Source organism: Panthera leo, chromosome B4, assembly GCF_018350215.1.
Source record: "Panthera leo isolate Ple1 chromosome B4, P.leo_Ple1_pat1.1, whole genome shotgun sequence".
Lineage (NCBI taxonomy): Eukaryota > Metazoa > Chordata > Mammalia > Carnivora > Felidae > Panthera > Panthera leo.
In genome coordinates, this window is record NC_056685.1 from 140735255 (window position 1) to 140753844 (window position 18590).

Sequence of the window (18590 nt, forward strand, 5' to 3'; positions counted from 1 at the left end):
ACCTTGGCGCAAGGAATTGGAAAATAAAATTTAAAACGCCATTTGTAACACTTGCGAGTGGAATCTCAAAAGAAAAAGTCAAAGTCCCAGAAACAGAGCAGAAAAGTGGCTGCCAGGGGCTGGGTGCAGGGGACACAGGGAGAGGCTGGGCAAAGGGTCCACACACAGATGACTACGGTCTGAGGACGTCGTGTAAGACACGGTGACTACAGCTGAGAACGCTGTATGGAATAACTGAAATTTGTCAGAGAGTAGATTTTATATATTCTCACCAAAAAATAAAAAAGATAAAAAAGCACCATTTATAAAAGTATCAAAATTTATAGAATACATTTATAAAAGTATCAAGAATATATCAAATACATCTGAGTAAGTTTGACTTAAAAAACTCTGAGCTGAGACGTCGCAGAGGAAAGCCAAGGAGCACGTGGGTGGCCTGGGACGCGTCGCGCCTCACGCTGGACGTCTCCGTACCGAAATGACCTGCAGATTTGAGGGAATCGCAGTCAAAAGCCCACCAGGTCTTTCTTGGAGCGATGTGCAAGCGGGTGGCCAAATTTATATGAAAACTCAAAAGACAGAGGATAGCTTTCTTTTAAATGTTAAAATAAAGATTTTTGTAGAGAAAACAACAAAGCAGAAAAACCCAAAGACGCGGAACAGCCAGGGCAACCTTGAGGAGGAAATCGTGCGGGAGAACTTGCCCCGTCGCATTCCAGAGCAGTTTTCCAAGGTACTGGAGACAGTGATGGAGCGGGGTGTTGGTACAAGGAAAGGTGAGCTGAAACAGAACACAGCACAGAGGAGCCAGAATTCGTTCCGGAGAGTCTGTTTCTGACGAGGCGCCAAGCAGTTCAGGGCGGAGAAGCCAGCCCTTTCGGGAACGGCGCCGGGTCCGCTGGCCGTCGCTACGAAAACCACATGGACCTCGGCGCCTTCCCGCCATGCGCGAAAATTAACTCGGGATGGATGACAGATCAAACTGTGAAGGTCCAAGCCACAGGGCTTCCAGAAGGAGCCACTGGAGAGCGTCTCTATGACTTGGGCGTGGGCGAAGCCATTTCAGACGAGAGGCCAAGGGCCCTGTCACAAAAGGAAAAGCTGACAAATTAGGCTCCGTGAAATACTTCTAGCCTTCAAACGGCGTCACCAAGAAAGCGAAAGGGCAGGCCACTGACTCAGAGAAACGATTCTCAATACGCAGACCTGACAGCCTGTATGAAAAGCGCCAAATAAATAATAAGGAGACAAACGACCTGATTTAAAAGCGGGCAGACGGCGGGGCGCCTGGGTGGCTCAGTCGGTTGAGCGTCCGACCTCGGCTCAGGTCACGATCTCACAGTCCGTGAGTTCGAGCCCCGCGTCGGGCTCTGTGCTGACAGCTCGGAGACTGGAGCCCGCTTCGGATTCTGTGTCTCCCTCTCTCTCTGACCCTCCCCCGTTCATGCTCTGTCTCTCTCTGTCTCAAAAATAAATAAACATTAAAAAAAAAATAAATTTAAAAATAAAGGTCGAAAAAGTACAAAGATTTAAAAAAGAAAAAGTGGGCAGACGGCAGCCACGGGCACGTCACAAGGACGCCTGTGGAGCCAGCAAACACAGGGCGACGTGTCCAGCGTGATTTGTCGTCAGGGGAACACAAATTAAAGCACGCCTACCAGAGCGGCCGCAAACCTAAGGGTCACGATACCGAGGTGGGCGAGGAAGCGCGGCAGCCAGAACTCACAGACGTGGGAGGGAGCCCGGAACGTCGGGCCCACGGCGGAAAACGGGCGGTTTCTTCCAAAGCCAAAGGTGAGCCTCGCGGTGGCCGGCAAAGCAGGAGGACCGGCCTCTGGCGTCCACACAGACCGGCGCCCTCACGGCCGCACCGAGCGGGACGCAAGCCCCCGGCCGTCGCAGGCGCAGCGGGCAGACCCCCGGACGTCTGCGGGGACAGCGAGCGCACGACAGGCCGGGTGCGACAGGCGGTGTGAGCGCGCGGTGGGAAGCCATCCGTGCTGACCAGCGGGTAGCGGTTGTCGCCGACGGCCGGAGTACAGAACGGGGCGCGGGGGCTTCCCGCAGCGGGGACCCCTCACCCGGGCGGGGGTGGTGCAGGTGTCTGCGCAAGACCTGCTCTCACTGTGTGCATGCCGTGCCTCGAGAGCATGGTGTAAAAAGAGGTCCCATTTGCTACGGCGTTAAAGCCACCGATGCCCAGGGAAAGAACCCTGGCGAAGTATGTGCCAGACCCCTACCGCCAACACACAAAACACAGCCGAGAGGAGAAGCCTCAGTTAAAAGGAGCAGATCGTGATCACGGTCTGAAAGACGCAATATGAGAAAGGCATCAATTCTCCCCAGAGTGACCTGCAGATTCAAGGTGATCCCAGACAAAACCCCAGCAACTTCTCTCCCCTTCCTTCCTTCCTTCCTTCCTTCCTTCCTTCCTTCCTTCCTTCCTTCCTTCCTTCAGAGTCGATAGGCTGATTCTGAGATCTCTGCGGAAATGCAGGGGACTGAGAATAGCTCCTGAACACAACGTGCTTCCCGCCTGCTGGGGACCTGCCGTGGCCCAGGGTCGCGGTGCAGCGAAGGCTCCAGGCACACCGCTCGGCTGGCCGGCTGGCTGGGAACACAGACCTGCCGGGAGGACGAGGGGTCTCGTGGAGCTGGCCGGTGGCCCGGCTGGTGGCCCGGAAGCCCGGGGCTAGCCTGCACAGAGCCCTCCTGGCGCAGCCGATCTGCCGCCCCGTGGCAGGGACACGCTGGCTTCTGTCCCGCGAGCCGGAGCCCTTGGCCGCGTGGGATGCTCACAGCGGACTCCTGGCTCACTCTGCGGTGCCCGGAACGGAGAGAAGCCCCGGACAGGTGGCGCTGGCCTGGGGACAGCCGGCGGGCGGTGGGGACGTGTCCTGCCCTGGAAGGGACACCTGTGCTTTGGTGGCAAAGCGTGAGGCTCGGCTGCGGTGACTCAGGAGGCAGAAGATCCCCTTGATCCGTTTGTGGCACCGGCAGGAGTGCTTGGGGGCAGCAAGCTGGGTTTCGGTCGCCATCTGTGGAGGGGGCAGCAGACGCCGTGACAGGGACAGAGGGAAGTCTGTCGCCTCTTTGCTCTTGTATTTATTTTTTTACAACCCTTTACAAAGGTAAAGACCACTCCTGGCCCACAGGCCACATGGAAACAGGCTGCGGTTTGCCGACCCCTGACCCAGCATGCGGTGGTGTGCCTTTTGTCGCCTTGGCAACCAGCAACAGGTGACTGTTGGGGTGTTCGGTGGCACCCCAGGCCGCCTGCCACCCGTGTGGTACTGTGCAGTCAGTGCTGGGCCCGCGCCCTGCTTCCTCGCCCCCTCCGGGGGACGCGGCCATCTCCTCGCTGCTGGGCACGGAGCTTGCCCCAGACCGCCGGGTCTCTGCACCCTCCGCTGGCAGCTGGGCCCCAGGAGGGCTTAGTTCTGGCTCTGCCACCTGGATTCTCCTGTGGGGGCGGCAGGGTCCTTGAGCACCAAAACAGGGTCCATCCCCAGTAGCCCTGGCCCTTCAGATGAATGTTCCAGAAGGGAGTAAGGGATGGTGGAAGAAAAGGAGAACTGATTTTGTGGCCATGGATGGGGGACAGGAGCATGCACCTGCGGGGAGCTCTTAGAGCCTGGAGGTGCAGGATGGGGCCGTCTGGTGCTGTCCGTCCTGCAGACCCGGCATGCGGCCCAGAGGCACCGTCTAGCAGCGGCTGTGACTGGGTCTGACCCGCCACTGGGTCTCCCACCTCCATCCGTGGGCTGTGAAACCAGCTGGGTTATGGCAGGCACGGCCACCAAGGTGCAGCGTCTCAGCCACACGGCCCATGTGGCACAGCCGAAGCAAGTTTAACAGCAAAGCCCAACTGGAGAGACCTGTGCTCTCCAGGCCGTGCGCGAAGGGTGGGAGCCGAGCGGACAGAAGCTTCTCCGGGGGCGTGGGGGGGCTGCTTTTCAGCCCGTCTATTGCACCCCATGTTGGCAATGACATCAAAGATCAGAGGTCAGTCTCAACTCTGTCGTGTGGGTCTTCGTGAGTAACAGGTCTGCCACGGACTGTGCCCTGATTGTCCGAAATAAGACCCGCCAGTGCCCCCTGGGACCCACCGCATGCGAGTCCTGGGTGTGGAGGACACGGCTGAGGTCAGTGCCGCAGGCTGACCTCTTCCCGCCACCTGGAGCCTGACGACGGCAGCCTTGAACACACACGTACCAGACAAGCTGAACGGATTTGGTGTCCGTGTCTGTCGGCCAGACGAATCTGAGCGGCCAGTAGAGTGGACACTCGTGTCAAAACTCGCCAGAGGCCGAGGACCGATGGGGGGATTGTTGGGAGGGACGGTCCTCCACGGTCTTTTGAGCACCCTACACGCTTTGTGGGGTGTGCCAAGAATGCAAGGCCCTGACTGCCCTTTACCCGGGCCATTTCTCAGGGTCATGTTTGCAGTGAGCAGTCCTGAGGGATGAGATGCTCTCTCCCTCCAGACCGAGAGCAGGCTTGCTTACTGCTTGCTAGTAAAGCAGCAGGGGCGCCGGGGTGGCTCAGCGGGCTCAGGTCATGATCTCACGCTCGGTGGGATCTAACCCCACGTGGGGCTCTGCGCTGACAGCACAGAGCCTGCTTGGGATTCTCTCTCTCCCTCTCTTTGCCCCTCCCCGACTCACTTGCACACGTGCATTCTGTCTCAAAATAAACAAACATTAAAAAAACTAAAGTGGCGCAACAAACACACTGTGTGTAGCACACACCTGGGCCATATCACATCATCTTCATGGGACTGTCATAGACGTGCTGCTACCCGTGCTGTGCAACGAATAATAATGTCCTTTGTCTCTGATCTAGGAATCTCACGTCTTCTGCCAGCATCCATGAAACAGCCACAGGCCAAGTGAATCCCAGACCAGATCTGTCTTTGTGGCCCATGGCTATCCGGAGGAAGGAGAGAGGATGTAGAATCCAGAAGATGTAGGATCGTCACGTCTGGGACTTGGAGCCTGACACCGTGATTGGGACACTTTTGGAGCAGGAGGCGGTGAGCGTATCTTTTCTGTAGAAGGTAAGTGAACACTGGTGACCAAGACATTGGATTGCTGTACGTTTGGTTATTGTTCAGAACATATTCGCTCCTCTCCTCCTCCTCCTCCTTGTCGTGTCCTTCCTCGCGTACTGACTTGAGTCTGGCCGGTGCCATGTGCGCAGCTGTGATAGAAGCTTCCAGGTGCCTGCATGGTTTGGCTTGCTCTCTCACGCTGATACCACCTGCCGCGTGAAGAAGACGCCCTGGGGAGCCACGGATCCCAGGAGGAGGAGACACGTGGAGCAAATCTGAACCAACCTGCAGGCTGGAGCCCAGATCAGCGTTCCCCAGCTGAACCCAGCATTGCTGCAGCTGACCCGAAGACACGTGAAAAATAAATGCTTGCTGGATAAATGCCAGTGGGGTAGGGGAGAAAGGTGCCTTTGCTATGTAGCGTGATTCCCGCAGAAACCTCATTAAAAAACCAGGGGTTGGGGCGCCTGGGTGGCTCGGTCGGTGAAGCGTCCGACTTCGGCTCAGGTCACGATCTCACGGTCCGTGGGTTCGAGCCCCGCGTCGGGCTCTGTGCTGACGGCTCAGAGCCTGGAGCCTGTTTCAGATTCTGTGTCTCCCTCTCTCTGTGACCCTCCCCCATTCATGCTTTGTCTCTCTCTGTCTCAAAAATAAATAAACGTTAAAAAAAAAAATTAAAAAAAAAAAAACAAAAACCAGGGGCGCCTGGGGGGCTCCGTCGGTTAAGCGTCCGACTTCGGCTCAGGTCATGATCTCACGGTCTGTGGGTTCGAGCCCCACGTCGGGCTCTGTGCTGACAGCTCGGAGCCTGGAGTCGCTTCGGATTCTGTGTCTCCCTCTCTCTCTGCCCCTCCCCTGCTTGCGCTCTGTCTCTGTCTCTCAAAAGTAAATAAACATTAAAAAAAAAAAAAAGATTCTCTCTCCCTCTGCCCCTCTTCCCTGCTCGTGCTCTTTCTCTCAAAAAATAAAAATAAAATAAATGGAACAACAATAACAAAAGACGTTATTTTCTTTAAGTGATTTCTACACCCAACGTGGGACTCAAAACCCTGAGATGGAGAGTCACATGGGCTACAGACTGAGCCACGCAGGTGCCTTGAAGATCTTTTTAAGAGATGAACCCACCAAGGAACTTGCATCTGGACTATCCAGAGAAGTCCTGCAAGCCAATAGGAATAGAATAACCAAAACCATTGTCCAAATGCAAAAATGGCACTTCACCAGAGTATGTTCAAATGGAACATAAATAGCGAAAGGTGCCGAACTTCATTAGTCATCAGGGAAGGCAAACCGAAGCTACGATGTGAAGCCACTGCCTGTCTACAGAATGGCCCAAATCGAAAGACAACAGCTAGTGTTGGTAGGAGCACGGAGCCACGGGAATGCCCTCACGTTGCTGTGGATGTAAACTGGCACACTCACTCTGGGAAATCCCTTAGCAGCGCCTGCCAAAGCTGAATCCGAGACTCCGCGTCCCATTGCTACGGAACGGGGTAGATGTGTGTCCTCCGAGCTGGAGAGCAGTCACAGCAGCGCTATCTGTAATCGTCTGGATCAGAAATGACGTAAATGCCGAGAAATAGTAGTGTGAATAAATTCTGGTTGAGAATGAATTTTAACTACACGGGAGAAAAAAAAAATCCAGCCGTATGTCAAATCCAACGTCAAACAAAGTTAAAAAACCAATCGATGTCGTCACTACTTTAATGGTACGAAGGAGAAAAAGCTGACGATAACTCATAGGTGCAAAAAATGGTTTTGAGAAAATTCATTACATACAATACAAATTTGAAAGAAATTAGAATAATTATAAAGAATTAGAGTAATAATTGGTAAGAATTAGAAACTTCTTTAACATGCTAGAGTGTCGAATCATTTACATTTATATCCATGACTTACAAAGACCTAGGAAAAACGTCACTATCAATGAGGAAATGTTAGAAACATTCACTTTAAAATCAGGAATTCAAAAATAATACCCAATACTGTATAGGAAGTTCTAGCCAGGACAATATGACAAGACAAAGGAATTACAGACAAGGGTGGAATGGAAGGAAGGAAGCTATTTGCACGTGATATAAAATTACTTATGTAGAAAACTCAGAATATACATACGCATTTTTAGAAACCGTGAGAGAGTTTAGAAATGTGGCAGTATAGAAAATTAAAATATGAAAGGCAGTTACATCCTACATACCAGCAGCAAGCAATGAGAAAATTACACCACACGCAGCTACAACACTATCAGGGTACTAAGAATAACCCTAATGAAAGATGTACACAATCTCCATCGGGTAAGTTGTGAAACTTAAAGAAGACGTAAGTAAATGGAGACATATATCACGCTCATTGGCAGGAAGATAAGATTTCATTAATTTGTCAATTTCCCCCCAATTGATCTAGGGATTCAATGCAAATCCAATCAAAATCTCAATAGGATTTGTTGTGGAACTTGATAAAAACAATTATGATATTTATATAGAAGGGAATGAATCCAAGAAGGACCAGAACCCTTAGGAAGATGGGCAGAGAGGCAAATTGTCCCTCAGATGTGAAGACAGTACAGCCTTGGGGTGGGGGTGGGGGTGCAGATTCATCTGTGGAACAGAACAGACACTCCAGAGACAGACACATGCATGTACAGAGTGAGATGTCAGTTCACAGTGGGAAAGAAAGGCATTTTTCAACAAATAAATGAAACAAAGTTGTTATTCCTATGGAGAAAGATAAAATTTTTCAAATAAATTTTTTTAATTAAAAATTTTTTAAATGTTTATTTATATTTGAGAGAGAGAGAGTGTGGGAGGGGTAGAAAGAGAGGGAGACACAGAATCTGAAGCAGGCTCCAGGCCCGATGCAGGGCTCAAACTCATGAGCTGTGAGATCATGACCTGAGCCGAAATCAGACGCTCAACCGACTGAGCCACCCAGGCGCCCCAAAGATAAAATTTGATTGTTACCACACCATAGTCAAACATCAACTCCAGATAGGTTAGGACTTATATGTCAAAGATAAAATTTGAAACTCTTAATAATAAACGTAGATAAATAATCTTTTAAACCTCACGGTAAGGAAAATTATCTTTTTTCTTTAAAAAAGTTTATTTATTTCTTTTGAGAGAGAGAGAGAGAGAATGAGAGTAGGGGAGGAGCAGAGAGAGAGGGAGAGAGAGAATCCCAACCAGCCATCCAGGTTCCCTAAGGAAAAGTTTCTTTCTTTCTTTCTTTCTTTCTTTCTTTCTTTCTTTCTTAACGTTTATTTATTTTTGAGACAGAGAGAGAGAGCATGAACAGGGGAGGGTCAGAGAAAGAGGGAGACACAGAATCTGAAACAGGCTCCAGGCTCTGAGCCGTCAGCACAGAGCCCGACGTGGGGCTCGAACTCACAGACCGCGAGATCATGACCTGAGCCGAAGTCGGACGCTTAACCGACTGAGCCACCCAGGCACCCCTGAGTTTCTTGAGACAAAAGTAGCACTGACTTTTAAAAATACATATTGATAGCTTTGGCCACATTAAAATTCACAGTTTTCATCAAAAGATACCTTTAAAACACTGAAAATGCAGTTACAAACTGGGAGAAACTGTTCACAATAGATACAACGAGCGTAACAACCCTACAGAAAAACAGGCAAAAGAGATGAACAGATATTTCCCAGAAGAGGAATCTACATAATTAACAAACGCACACTGAGATATTTAACACAACCAGTGAAATGTAAATCAAGATCGCAACAAGGCTGCTTTCTTAGGTCTATTTGGCTGGTGACAATGAGCTAGCAATCCCGCTCTGAAGCATCTACTCACAAGAAACGCTCACCTGTGCACAAGAGACACATGCAAGAATGTTCCAAGAGTCATCGATCACAACAGCGAAGCCTGGAAACGATCTAAATACACAACACAGGACCACGGAAGAATAATCGTGAGACAGTCGCACAAAGAAATGAGCTACAGTAAAGATGCAGGAGCACAGATGAATTTTAGCAAAACTTGATAATTTGGTGAACGTGTAAGCGCGATGCCCTTCTTAAAGAAGTAAAAACAGCTTAAAGGAAAAGTCTTTGAAGAATAGCTATAGATGCAACAAAAGGAGAATTGTCCCCTCAGGGGTGGTGCAGGGAGACAGGGGTGCCAGAGACGGGTGGGTGCAGATACTGTTTGGTTCTAAACATGTTTTTAAGACAATCTGAATAAGAACGGGCCATGTAAGGACAAACAACGAAACTATGCCATGAGCCAAGGATTATGACCAACCAGAGCATATGCACCTGAGATGCAGTGAATGAAGGAAGTTGTACACAGTGCAATAAAGTAAGAAAAAGACACAAAAGGTATAATGATGGCAAGGAAAAAGAAAACTCTTCAGATGACATAACTGTGTATGTGAGAAATAATAATAATCTTCAGATTATTCAGAAGAAATAAAATTATTCCGAGAAATAAACATAATCTTCAGCTATATTAACAGAATTGATAGAAATGTTAGCCAGATGGCTGGATTAAAAAGAAATCAGTTCATAAAAATCAATCCCATTTCTATCAACCAGCCACAATCTGTAGAAAAAACACAAATTTTAATAGTACTTACCCTAGAATAAAAAATAAAAACACATATAAGACTAAATCTAACTTTAAAAAAGTGCAAACAGGGGCTCCTGGGTGGCTCAGTCGGTTGAGCGTCCGACTTCGGCTCAGGTCACGATCTCGCGGTCTGTGAGTTCGAGCCCCACGTCAGGCTCTGTGCTGACAGCTCGGATCTGGAGCCTGCTTCCGATTCTGTGTCTCCCTCTCTCTCTGCCCCTCTCCCACTCACATCTGTCTCTCAAAAATAAGTAAAATGTAAAAATCCTTGAAACATGTTTGTAAAACTCTTTTTGGTGCGTCTTGACAAGCTGGCTCTGTAACTGGTATTGAAGTAAAGGGGTCAAGAGTCCAGAAGAGCGGAGTCGTTTCTGAGGAAGAAAAACAAGATCGTGGGACTTGCCTGACCAGCCCAGCGACGCCCTAGTGGGCTGCAGTGACGAGGACATTGCGGCACCGGCCCAGGGCAGACGGACAGACCGACGGAGCTCACCAGAAAGTCCAGGGACACCGTCCGTGACAGCAGCAAGCTGCAGGCAGGTGGGGAGGGCCTTTCCACGGTGGGGAGCCCCGTAAAACTGCGATCAAACCCATCTCACGCCACACGCCAAATCAACTCCAGGAGCATCAAAGACCGAAACGCACGAGCAAGCGGCACTTACAGAAGAAGCCGCCACTGGAGCCTGTCTTCACGAGCTCAGGGTAAGGGTACCAGCCACAAAAATCACCAACCGTAGAGGAAAAGGCTGACCAGCTTGGGTTTATCAAAATCAAGGTGGTTCTGCATGTCATAAGGAAGCAAAAAGACAAATCACAAAGTGGGGACAGTATTTGCAACAGTCAACGGAAAAGGAGAATCCAGAATAGACGTCACTCCTCCAAGTCGAGAAGAAAGAGACCCTTCCGGAAGAAGAGTCTACGGACAATTGGACGGAAGGCTCAGGTGGGTACTTCTCAGGAGGGGAAACACACGTCTGAAAATGGGCCATCTGACTGGTAAGCAGCAAAATGCAAATGAGCGCCATCGCGCTGTCTCCAGAGGCGAACACGAAGACGCGTGCTGACACCAAGTGTCGGCAGCAGCAGGAGGCACGGCCCCGGTGTGAATGCAGTCAGAGTGCAGCCCCTTTGGCTGCGCTCATAAGGCCCAGTGTACCGGGTTCAAGACCCCCTCCCCATGAGGTCACGTCCACTTGGAACCTGTGAATCTGCCATTGTTTAGAAACAGCCTTTGCAGATGTCATCAGGTTAAGATGTCACCCTGGAGGGAGGGGGTGGGCCCCAATCCAACAGCAGTGTCCTTACAAGAGCGAACTCTGGACACAGAGACACAGAGAAAGAACACCACGTCAGGACGGGGCGCAGCCTGGAGTGGCCCAAGGACAAGCCAAGGAGCCCCAACATTACGAGCAGCCAGCAGGAGCTGGACGAGACAAGGAGGGATTCTTCCCTACAGCCTTGAGAGCACGGCCCTGCGAACACCTTGACTCCTTCAGGCTCCAGGACGTTCACAGAACACCTTTCTGCCATTAAGCCAGCCGTCGGCAGTGCTGTGTTACCGCAGCTAAGTTGAGGCTGTGTGCACCCCTCAACGCTACGCTTCTAGAAAGATGCCTGTGGAAAGGTGCACGCTGTGTTTTTGGTAACAGCAAACAACCCGGAAAGAGGCGAGATGCTGAGCGGGAGGGCCGAGCGGCCTCAGTGGCAGACTGGACATGAGGTGAGGAGAGTGGGCAGGACTGGGGGTGTCCTCCCGCCTGAGGCCGGCCAGCGCTGAGGACAACCCGTGCCTTCGCCCCACAGACACTTACTGGGCACTGCCCGTGGGCCCCCGCACAGCCCCAGCTGCTGGGGTGAGCGGTGAAGACAGCAGAAGATCGCCGCCATCGGGGACCTGCACTCCAGGGGAGAGAGCCAGCCGGCAGACGGACGGACGGACGGCAAGGACGCTCTGGTGCCAGGGAGGGAGGGGTGGGGTGAAAGGGGGGGAGAAAGGGAGGGAGGTGTGGGGAGAGAGACAGACAGAGACCCAGGCGGGTGGAGGGAACAGCAGGTGTGTTTCAGGAGGAGCTGAACCAGGCAGGGGTGTGGCAGCCGCCGGGCTCCCGCCTTTTCCTCACGCATACCTTCCGGCCACTCTGGGGAAGGGCACTGAGGTACAGACCCGGCAGGGCCACCCCCAGAGACTCGGGGCTGCCCCACACCTGTCTTGTGCCCTGAGCCCGGGCCCAGGACAGGCTGGCAGGCCACGCAGGGTCAGCTCCGTCGGGAACCTCGGAAAACTGAATGCGGGAGCCCAGTGGCCCGCTGGCGCCCGGCCCGACCCGATGCGCACCACACCGCACACAGAGCGACACAGAGGCCACCCACTCGCTCCTGTGCGGGGCCCCGGGAACTGCTGCTGCGGGGACCCCGCGACCCCAACAGCCCGGCCAGTCCCAGGCCCGGGCCGGTGCCCCCACGGCACACACTCCCCGCCCCCGCCTCGCCCTGGAGGCCACGGAGCAGGCCACCCCAGCAGCCCGCGGTGTCAGCGCCCCCGCAGCGCTACCTGGTGGCGTGAGCGGCTGAAACAGGGCGCCCTCCGGTGTCTTCACGCTCGGGAGCACGGCCGGCCGAGCCCGCGCGCTGACCGTGTCGGCCCCCGAGCGTCTGTCGGACTCGGCTTTGGGAAGGCGGATTTTCGGGGCCTGACCGTCCGCGAGTTGAAAGTCACGAGTGGGGACCGCTGACTTCCTGGCGGACTGCGCCTCGCAGCGTCTCTCGGCCGGCCTCTTGAGGGGCGCGGGCAGGGTGCAAGCGAGCGCCTGTGCGTCGTCCGGCCTCAAGTCCCCGCGCACAGCCGTCGGGGGGCGGCCCGGAGCCGGGCCTGGCACGGCCGAGGGGGACCGCACCTTCAGCGGCTGAGGGTCCAGGAGCGCGGATGGACAGTTAGCGCCGGAAATGGGCGGCATCTGCTTCCCGGCTCTGCGCACACCAACGCCTTCCACACACAGGTCGGACCCGTGGAAGGGCGGAGGCTCCACAGCAGGCTGGGAGGAGGAGGGCCGCGTTGGGGGTGCGGCTGGCCCTGCCCAGAGGCCCGTGCTCCCCTCTCCCGCACCTGCTGGCCGGCCCGCTGGCTGGAGAAGCGCGGGCCGCGCTTCTCTGTGGCTGGGCTGCCCACCAGCCCCCCTCCCCCCGCCCGCCCCCTGCTCCGAGGAGGCTGGGACACGGGGTCCTCCCCAGGCAGCCAGAGGGCCCGGCGAAGTGAACACCCAGCCCGGTGGCCTGGCCGGCAGGAAGACTCCCGGCAGGGAGTGGGTGTCGGAAAGACCCCTGAAGGAGGACTCGGTTTTCATCAGGGGGGAGGAGGGGGGACACCGCAGGCCTGGAAAGGAACAGCCTAGTATTCGGAGTCTGGACACCGTGGACCTCCCACGAGTCCAGGCAGGGGGCCTCCCTGTGGTGGCCGCAGAGCGGGGGGATGGCTGCGGAGGAGCGGAGCAAAGGTGGCTGGAGCCGGGGGAGTCTCCCCTGGGGGTGGGGGGCGTCCGGAGTCACTGCCCAGTTTGCCTGAAGTGGCTGCAGCCACGGAGGGACAGGCAGCAGCAGGTGCGGCGGCACCCCCCCCCCCCCCCCCCCCGTCCCGCCCCCACTCACCTGTCTCCACAGCAACTCAAAGTTGCCGACGTCGCAGTTGCGGTCAACCTTGCGACCCACCACCACCTTGATGGTGTCCTCCTGCACCTGGGCGCACAGCTGTGCCGTGACGGGCGTGGACGCGTGCATGGTGGGGCTGGAGTTGATCTCGATCAGCCAGGGCTGGAAGTCGCGGCCCAGGATGAAGTCGGCCCCGTACAGCTCGAAGCTGTTCTTGCGTGGCTCCACGTGGTCCTGCACCCCCCTCATGGTGTTGGCGACGGCCCGCTTCATGGCCGGGTAGATGACGCTGGCCCACACGGCCCCGCGGCCCCTCTTCTGCAGGTACTCCTGGAACCTGGTGCTGGTCCACATGTTGTGGTAGGGCAGCAGCGGGCTGCGTTCCTCGTCGTTCTTCAGGTGCTTCTGGATGGAGTTGTTGCACAGGTGGATGGCGCTGCGAGCCGGGGCCGCGGTCAGGCCGTGGCCCCGGGGACTCTGGACCTGCGACCCGGACCCTGCCACCCAGGCCCCCAAAACCCTTATGCCCCACCGACCCTGACGCCCGCGCAGACACCTCCCCCAACGGGCCCCAACGCCACCGCCCACCCCCCCTCCGGGACTCAGCTCTCGTGGCCCCGCCCCCTGGCTCAGGGCGGCTGCAGGAGGGGCTCAGAGAGCTCCCAGAGCCTCAGTTTCCCCATCTGCACCTGGCAATGGACACGGGGCCCTTGAAAAGCTGGTCGGGTGAGACAAAGTGAGAAAGCGTCTCTGTAAAAGTTTCTCGCCTCGTTGCAAACAGGTTTTGAAACAGATACCCTGGCCTAGATGAACCGTCTGGATCTGGATGGTGAAGCCTGTCCTGTGACCCCGGATAGGTCGTACTTCCATGGGACAGACAGAAGAAACAAGATATAGGCACACGGAAGGGTCTAGCAACCCGAAAACAGTGGAGTTTGGGTGGTGGGCCGACCCACAGTGCCAACGCTGATTTTTGCCGCCATGTCCCAGGCTGGGCGATGCCCAGTCAGAACGACTTCGGGGAATCTCCTTCTGCCTGGGGCGAGGGCTATGGTCCCAGATGGAGAAATGGGGCTCAGAGAGGGCAAGAGTTCTGCCAGGCACTCCCTCAGGGCTCGGTGGGGCCAGGTGGCCTCGGGCGGGAGGGCTGGAAGGGCCTCCGTGGGCCTCTCGCTGCCCAGGAGGCTCTTGTGCACAGTGAGCTCAACTCGCCTGTGCAGGAGCCCCTGGCCCGGCAGAGACAAACTCGCTCCGTGAGCGGCCAGCCAGAACCTCCACTCCCCACAGCCCCTAGCCTGGGGGCCCCGTTTAGTAGCTGAACAGCGGTCAGTCCTCCCAATTCTCGACGGCTCCCCTGTAAAGCCCCCGGTCAGGACGCCTAGGCACCCAGCCCCACACGCCCGACGGGGTCACAAAGCAGGACAGGGAACCCTTGGTTTGGACAGAGTCCATGGAAATTCTCCGCCTTGAGGATAGCGTGTTCCTGAGGCTTTGCCAAGAGGCCCTGACCATCCCTGACACACACACATCCTGCCCGCTTGGAGATCCCGGCGAGTGTGGGGTCACCGACCCCTGGCACCCCATTCCTGGATGTCGGAGCCTCTGCCCAGCACCTCTATGTGACACCCTCCCCAGCACCCTGCCCCCGGGGGCCTTGACATCTGAGGTGCTGCTCACACTGTTCTGGCCTTTTCTGGCTCAGGTGCTCCCACTCGCCTGGCACGGCCGGGGGCCTCAGAGGACCCCTCAGGCATTGTCACATCCCACAGGCTGCCCCGTCAGGGGCTGCACCCCTACCTCCCCCGCAGCTCCAGTAAGCCCCCCTACCCATCTGCAGGACCCCCCACCCCCCACCCCAGGGCTTCTGGGACTCACAAAGAGGAGGCACGGCAGGGACTACTGAAGGGGCTTGAGGGGCTGGCACAAGCACACGTGCCCTGGGAACCTCCAAAAGTGCCCCGGCCTGCGTGTCGGGCGGATCCAGAGAGAGAAGGCAAGCGAGGCGGCAGGGTATGCACACCCAGATGGCCAGCTGGGGGTGTGCGTGGGAACACGGCCGGCCACCCAGCCCTCCTAGCAGAGGGTGCAGCCACCGCCACGAGGGTGGCTCTGGACCCGCTGTGGAGACGCCATGCCCAGGCCGGCTGGCACCTCTGGGCACACGGCAATGGTGCTTTTAGGATTTTCTGGAGAAGACACCCACATCACGGGGGTGCAGAGCACTGGCTCTGAAGGACAGTCGGCCTGGGCCTGCCCCTTGGGGATGGAGATCACTTCACCTACCCGAGCCTCGGTTTCCTCAGTGGTGCCTCAGGTGGTGACGGGTGCCGGCAAACGTGGCCTGGCGCCCCGCCCATCTCCCGCGGGTGTTGGCGGGAGCGCACCGCGCACCCCTTGCGCCCCACGCGCCCCCTTGGGCTGACGCTCCGACTGACCTGTCCAGGTTGTCCAGGGAGAAGCGCTGTGTTGAAAACCGCAGGTAGCTTTCCTTGTAGAACCAGATGGTCAGGGGGTTCCAGTCGGTGACCAGGAACCACTGCCTGATGTCAAACTTGGTGTCGTAGATGAGCAGCGGCGTCTCGATGTACTTCTGCACCACCCACTTGTTATCCTTGGCGGACGGGTGGTCTGTGGTCACCAGCTGCAAGATGTCTTCCACTCGGTTCATGCACACTATGTCTGCAAGAGGTCCGCGCTCAGCCCGGGGGCACGGCACACGTGGTCGCGGTTCAGCCCCGAGACCCAAGACGGCTTTGATCCGGGACCAGGAGACAGCACAGCTGGGCCGCCAGGCAGGCTCTGTCCTCACGCGGAGGCCACAACCAGAGCATCCCCCGCGCTCTCCCAGCAGGGGGCCAGCCCAACAGAGGACACAAGACTCAACGGAGGACACAAGAGTGGGGAGGGGCAGGGATGGGGACAGAGGCACTTTTATTTTTATTTTTTTTATCACAGTGACAAAGATAATCTGTCACCATTTGTTGTCTTTTTATTTGAAAGAGAGAGAAAGCAAGTGAGTGGGGGAAATGGAGAAAGCGACAGAGACAGAGACAGAGAGACAGAGAGACAGAGAGAATCCCAAGCAGGCTCCACGCTCTACAGTGGGAGGAAGGTCGGGCCTGATGGACTGGAGGGAGCAGAGAGGTGCTAGTGGCAAGAGGATCAGGCTCAGGATAGAGCCCGAGGAGGAGCCCCTGGGCCAGCCCGGAGGGGAGGGGCCAGCCTGGAGGGGAGGAGCCCCTGGGCCAGCCTGGAGGGGAGGGGCCAGCCTGGAGGGGAGGAGCCCTTGGGCCAGCCTGGAGGGGAGGGGCCAGCCCAGAGGGGAGGGGCCAGCCTGGAGGGGAGGAGCCCCTGGGCCAGCCTGGAGGGGAGGGGCCAGCCTGGAGGGGAGGGGCCAGCCCGGAGGGGAGGCCAGCCTGGAGGGGAGGGGCCAACCCGGAGGGGAGGAGCCCGTGGGCCAGCCTGGAGGGGAGGGGCCAGCCTGGAGGGGAGGGGCCAGCCCGGAGGGGAGGCCAGCCTGGAGGGGAGGGGCCAACCCGGAGGGGAGGAGCCCGTGGGCCAGCCTGGAGGAGAGGGGCCAGCCCGGAAGGGAGGGACCAGCACGGAGGGGAGGAGCCTTTGGGCCAGCCTGGAGGAGAGGAGTCCCTAGGCCAGCCTGGAGGGGAGGGGCCAGCCCGGAGGGGAGGGGCCAGCGCGGAGGGGAGGAGCCCTTGGGCCAGCCTGGAGGGGAGGGGCCATCCCGGAGGGGAGGGCCCAGCCTGGAGGGGAGGAGGCCCTCCGGGAGAGTGGGCGCAGGCCCAGAGGTGCAGGACCAAATGCAGTAGCATCACAAATTAATGAAACTTTTTAAGTCTCATAAAAATTAACCACTTATGAATTTGAAACAAAACTCAAGGGGAAAATGAAATATCCAAACAAAAAAGGGAAGTCTACTTAGACACTCAGGAGAGTGAGAACACCCTACAACACTAACAAGATGGGGGTTGCAGCGAGCACCATCTTTGGAGGAAATTTCATAGACTTAAGGCTTTTATTGTACAAGAAAGACTGGAAATAAATAGGCGTACCATTAAAGTCAGAGCCAAGGGGGTAAAAAATCCCTCACAGGAAATTGGAAAACTGCAACCTAAGGTTGGTTCTCTGCAAGCACAATTAATATTTAAAAACCTTGAAAATCTGTTTTTAAAAAAGAACACACAGTATTCACCATTAGGAATAAAGAGAACACAGTCATAGCTACAACACAAAATGAGGTGCAAAACCTGAGCCCATCGGACAAAAACCACAGACAAAAGTTACAGGCGTTAAGGACGTGTCTCCAACAGAGACGGGTGCTCACAGGTGAGTTTTAAAAAATAACCAAGTGACAGGAGTTCCACTGTTGTTTGACATGGAAGTCCTCAAGCTGTCCTAGCAGCTGGCACATTGGGAGAGGTGATATAAAAAAAGAAACTCCAGCTCAGTTTAACTTCGGAACATCCTAGTTAATGCGCAAAACTCGGAACCCAGGCGTGAAGACCAGTGTCATGGAGCCGTCTGCCCTGCTTCGAGCCTGCAGCGGCACACCTGCGCACCTGTGCACCTGCACCTGAGCACCTGTGCACCTGCACACCTGCCCCTGAGCACTTGCCCTGTGCACCTGCACCGTGCACCTGAGCACCCGCACCTGCGTGCTTGTACCTGAGCACCTGTGCACCTGCACACCTGCACCATGCACCTGTGCACTTGTGCACCTGCACCTGAACACTTGCCCTGTGCACCTGCACCTGCGCCCTGAGCACCCGCACCCGTGAACCTGCATCTGAGCACCTGCACACCTGCACCATGCACCTGCACCCCTGAGCACCTTCACCCGCACACCTGCACCCGCACACCTGCACCTGGCGCACCGTGTTCTGGCTGGGTGGCGGCCCTCAGCCTCCACTCACCTCGGCCGCGGGACTTGGCTGCGGGCTTGATGATCCAGACGTTCCGAAGCCCGTCGATCTCCGTCTGAGGGTTCACAGACGTGATTTTGTTCAGCAGGGCCTGGCACTGCGAAAAGTGATTTCTCGAATTGGAGATGAAAGCACCACCGCTACAAGGCAAGATCCAGAGAGTCCGTGAGGTTCGTGAGACCTCTGTCACGTATGCATGTGGTCAGCATATTCCTCCACTTTGTGACATGTCTGTCCATTCTCTTTGCAGTGTTTCTTGATAAACAGCATTTTTCGTGTCAACAAAATGCAATTTATCAACTTTCTCTATTACGATTAGTGCTCTTGGTGAACTATTTAAGAAACCTTTGCTTCCTTGTGGTCATGAAAATATA

The 18590-nt window shown here is 55.8% G+C and overlaps 1 protein-coding gene across 9 annotated transcripts in view; it reads right to left on the bottom strand.

The window, feature by feature from the left end:
* The window catches only part of TTLL8 (tubulin tyrosine ligase like 8), a 66984-nt gene that overhangs the window by 15305 nt on the left and 33089 nt on the right, over positions 1-18590 (bottom strand). For 7 of the 9 annotated variants that reach the window (XM_042948165.1, XM_042948167.1, XM_042948164.1 and 4 more), the window contains 4 exons: positions 18208-18356; positions 15715-15958; positions 13280-13715; positions 12189-12669 (listed from right to left, as the gene is read on the bottom strand). In XM_042948165.1, the coding sequence (XP_042804099.1) occupies positions 12189-12669; positions 13280-13715; positions 15715-15958; positions 18208-18356 (1310 nt within the window). Of the gene's footprint in view, positions 1-319; positions 484-9847; positions 10419-12188; positions 12670-13279; positions 13716-15714; positions 15959-18207; positions 18357-18590 lie in introns of those variants that run through there. The other 2 variants (XM_042948169.1, XM_042948172.1) reach the window with 2 other exon arrangements.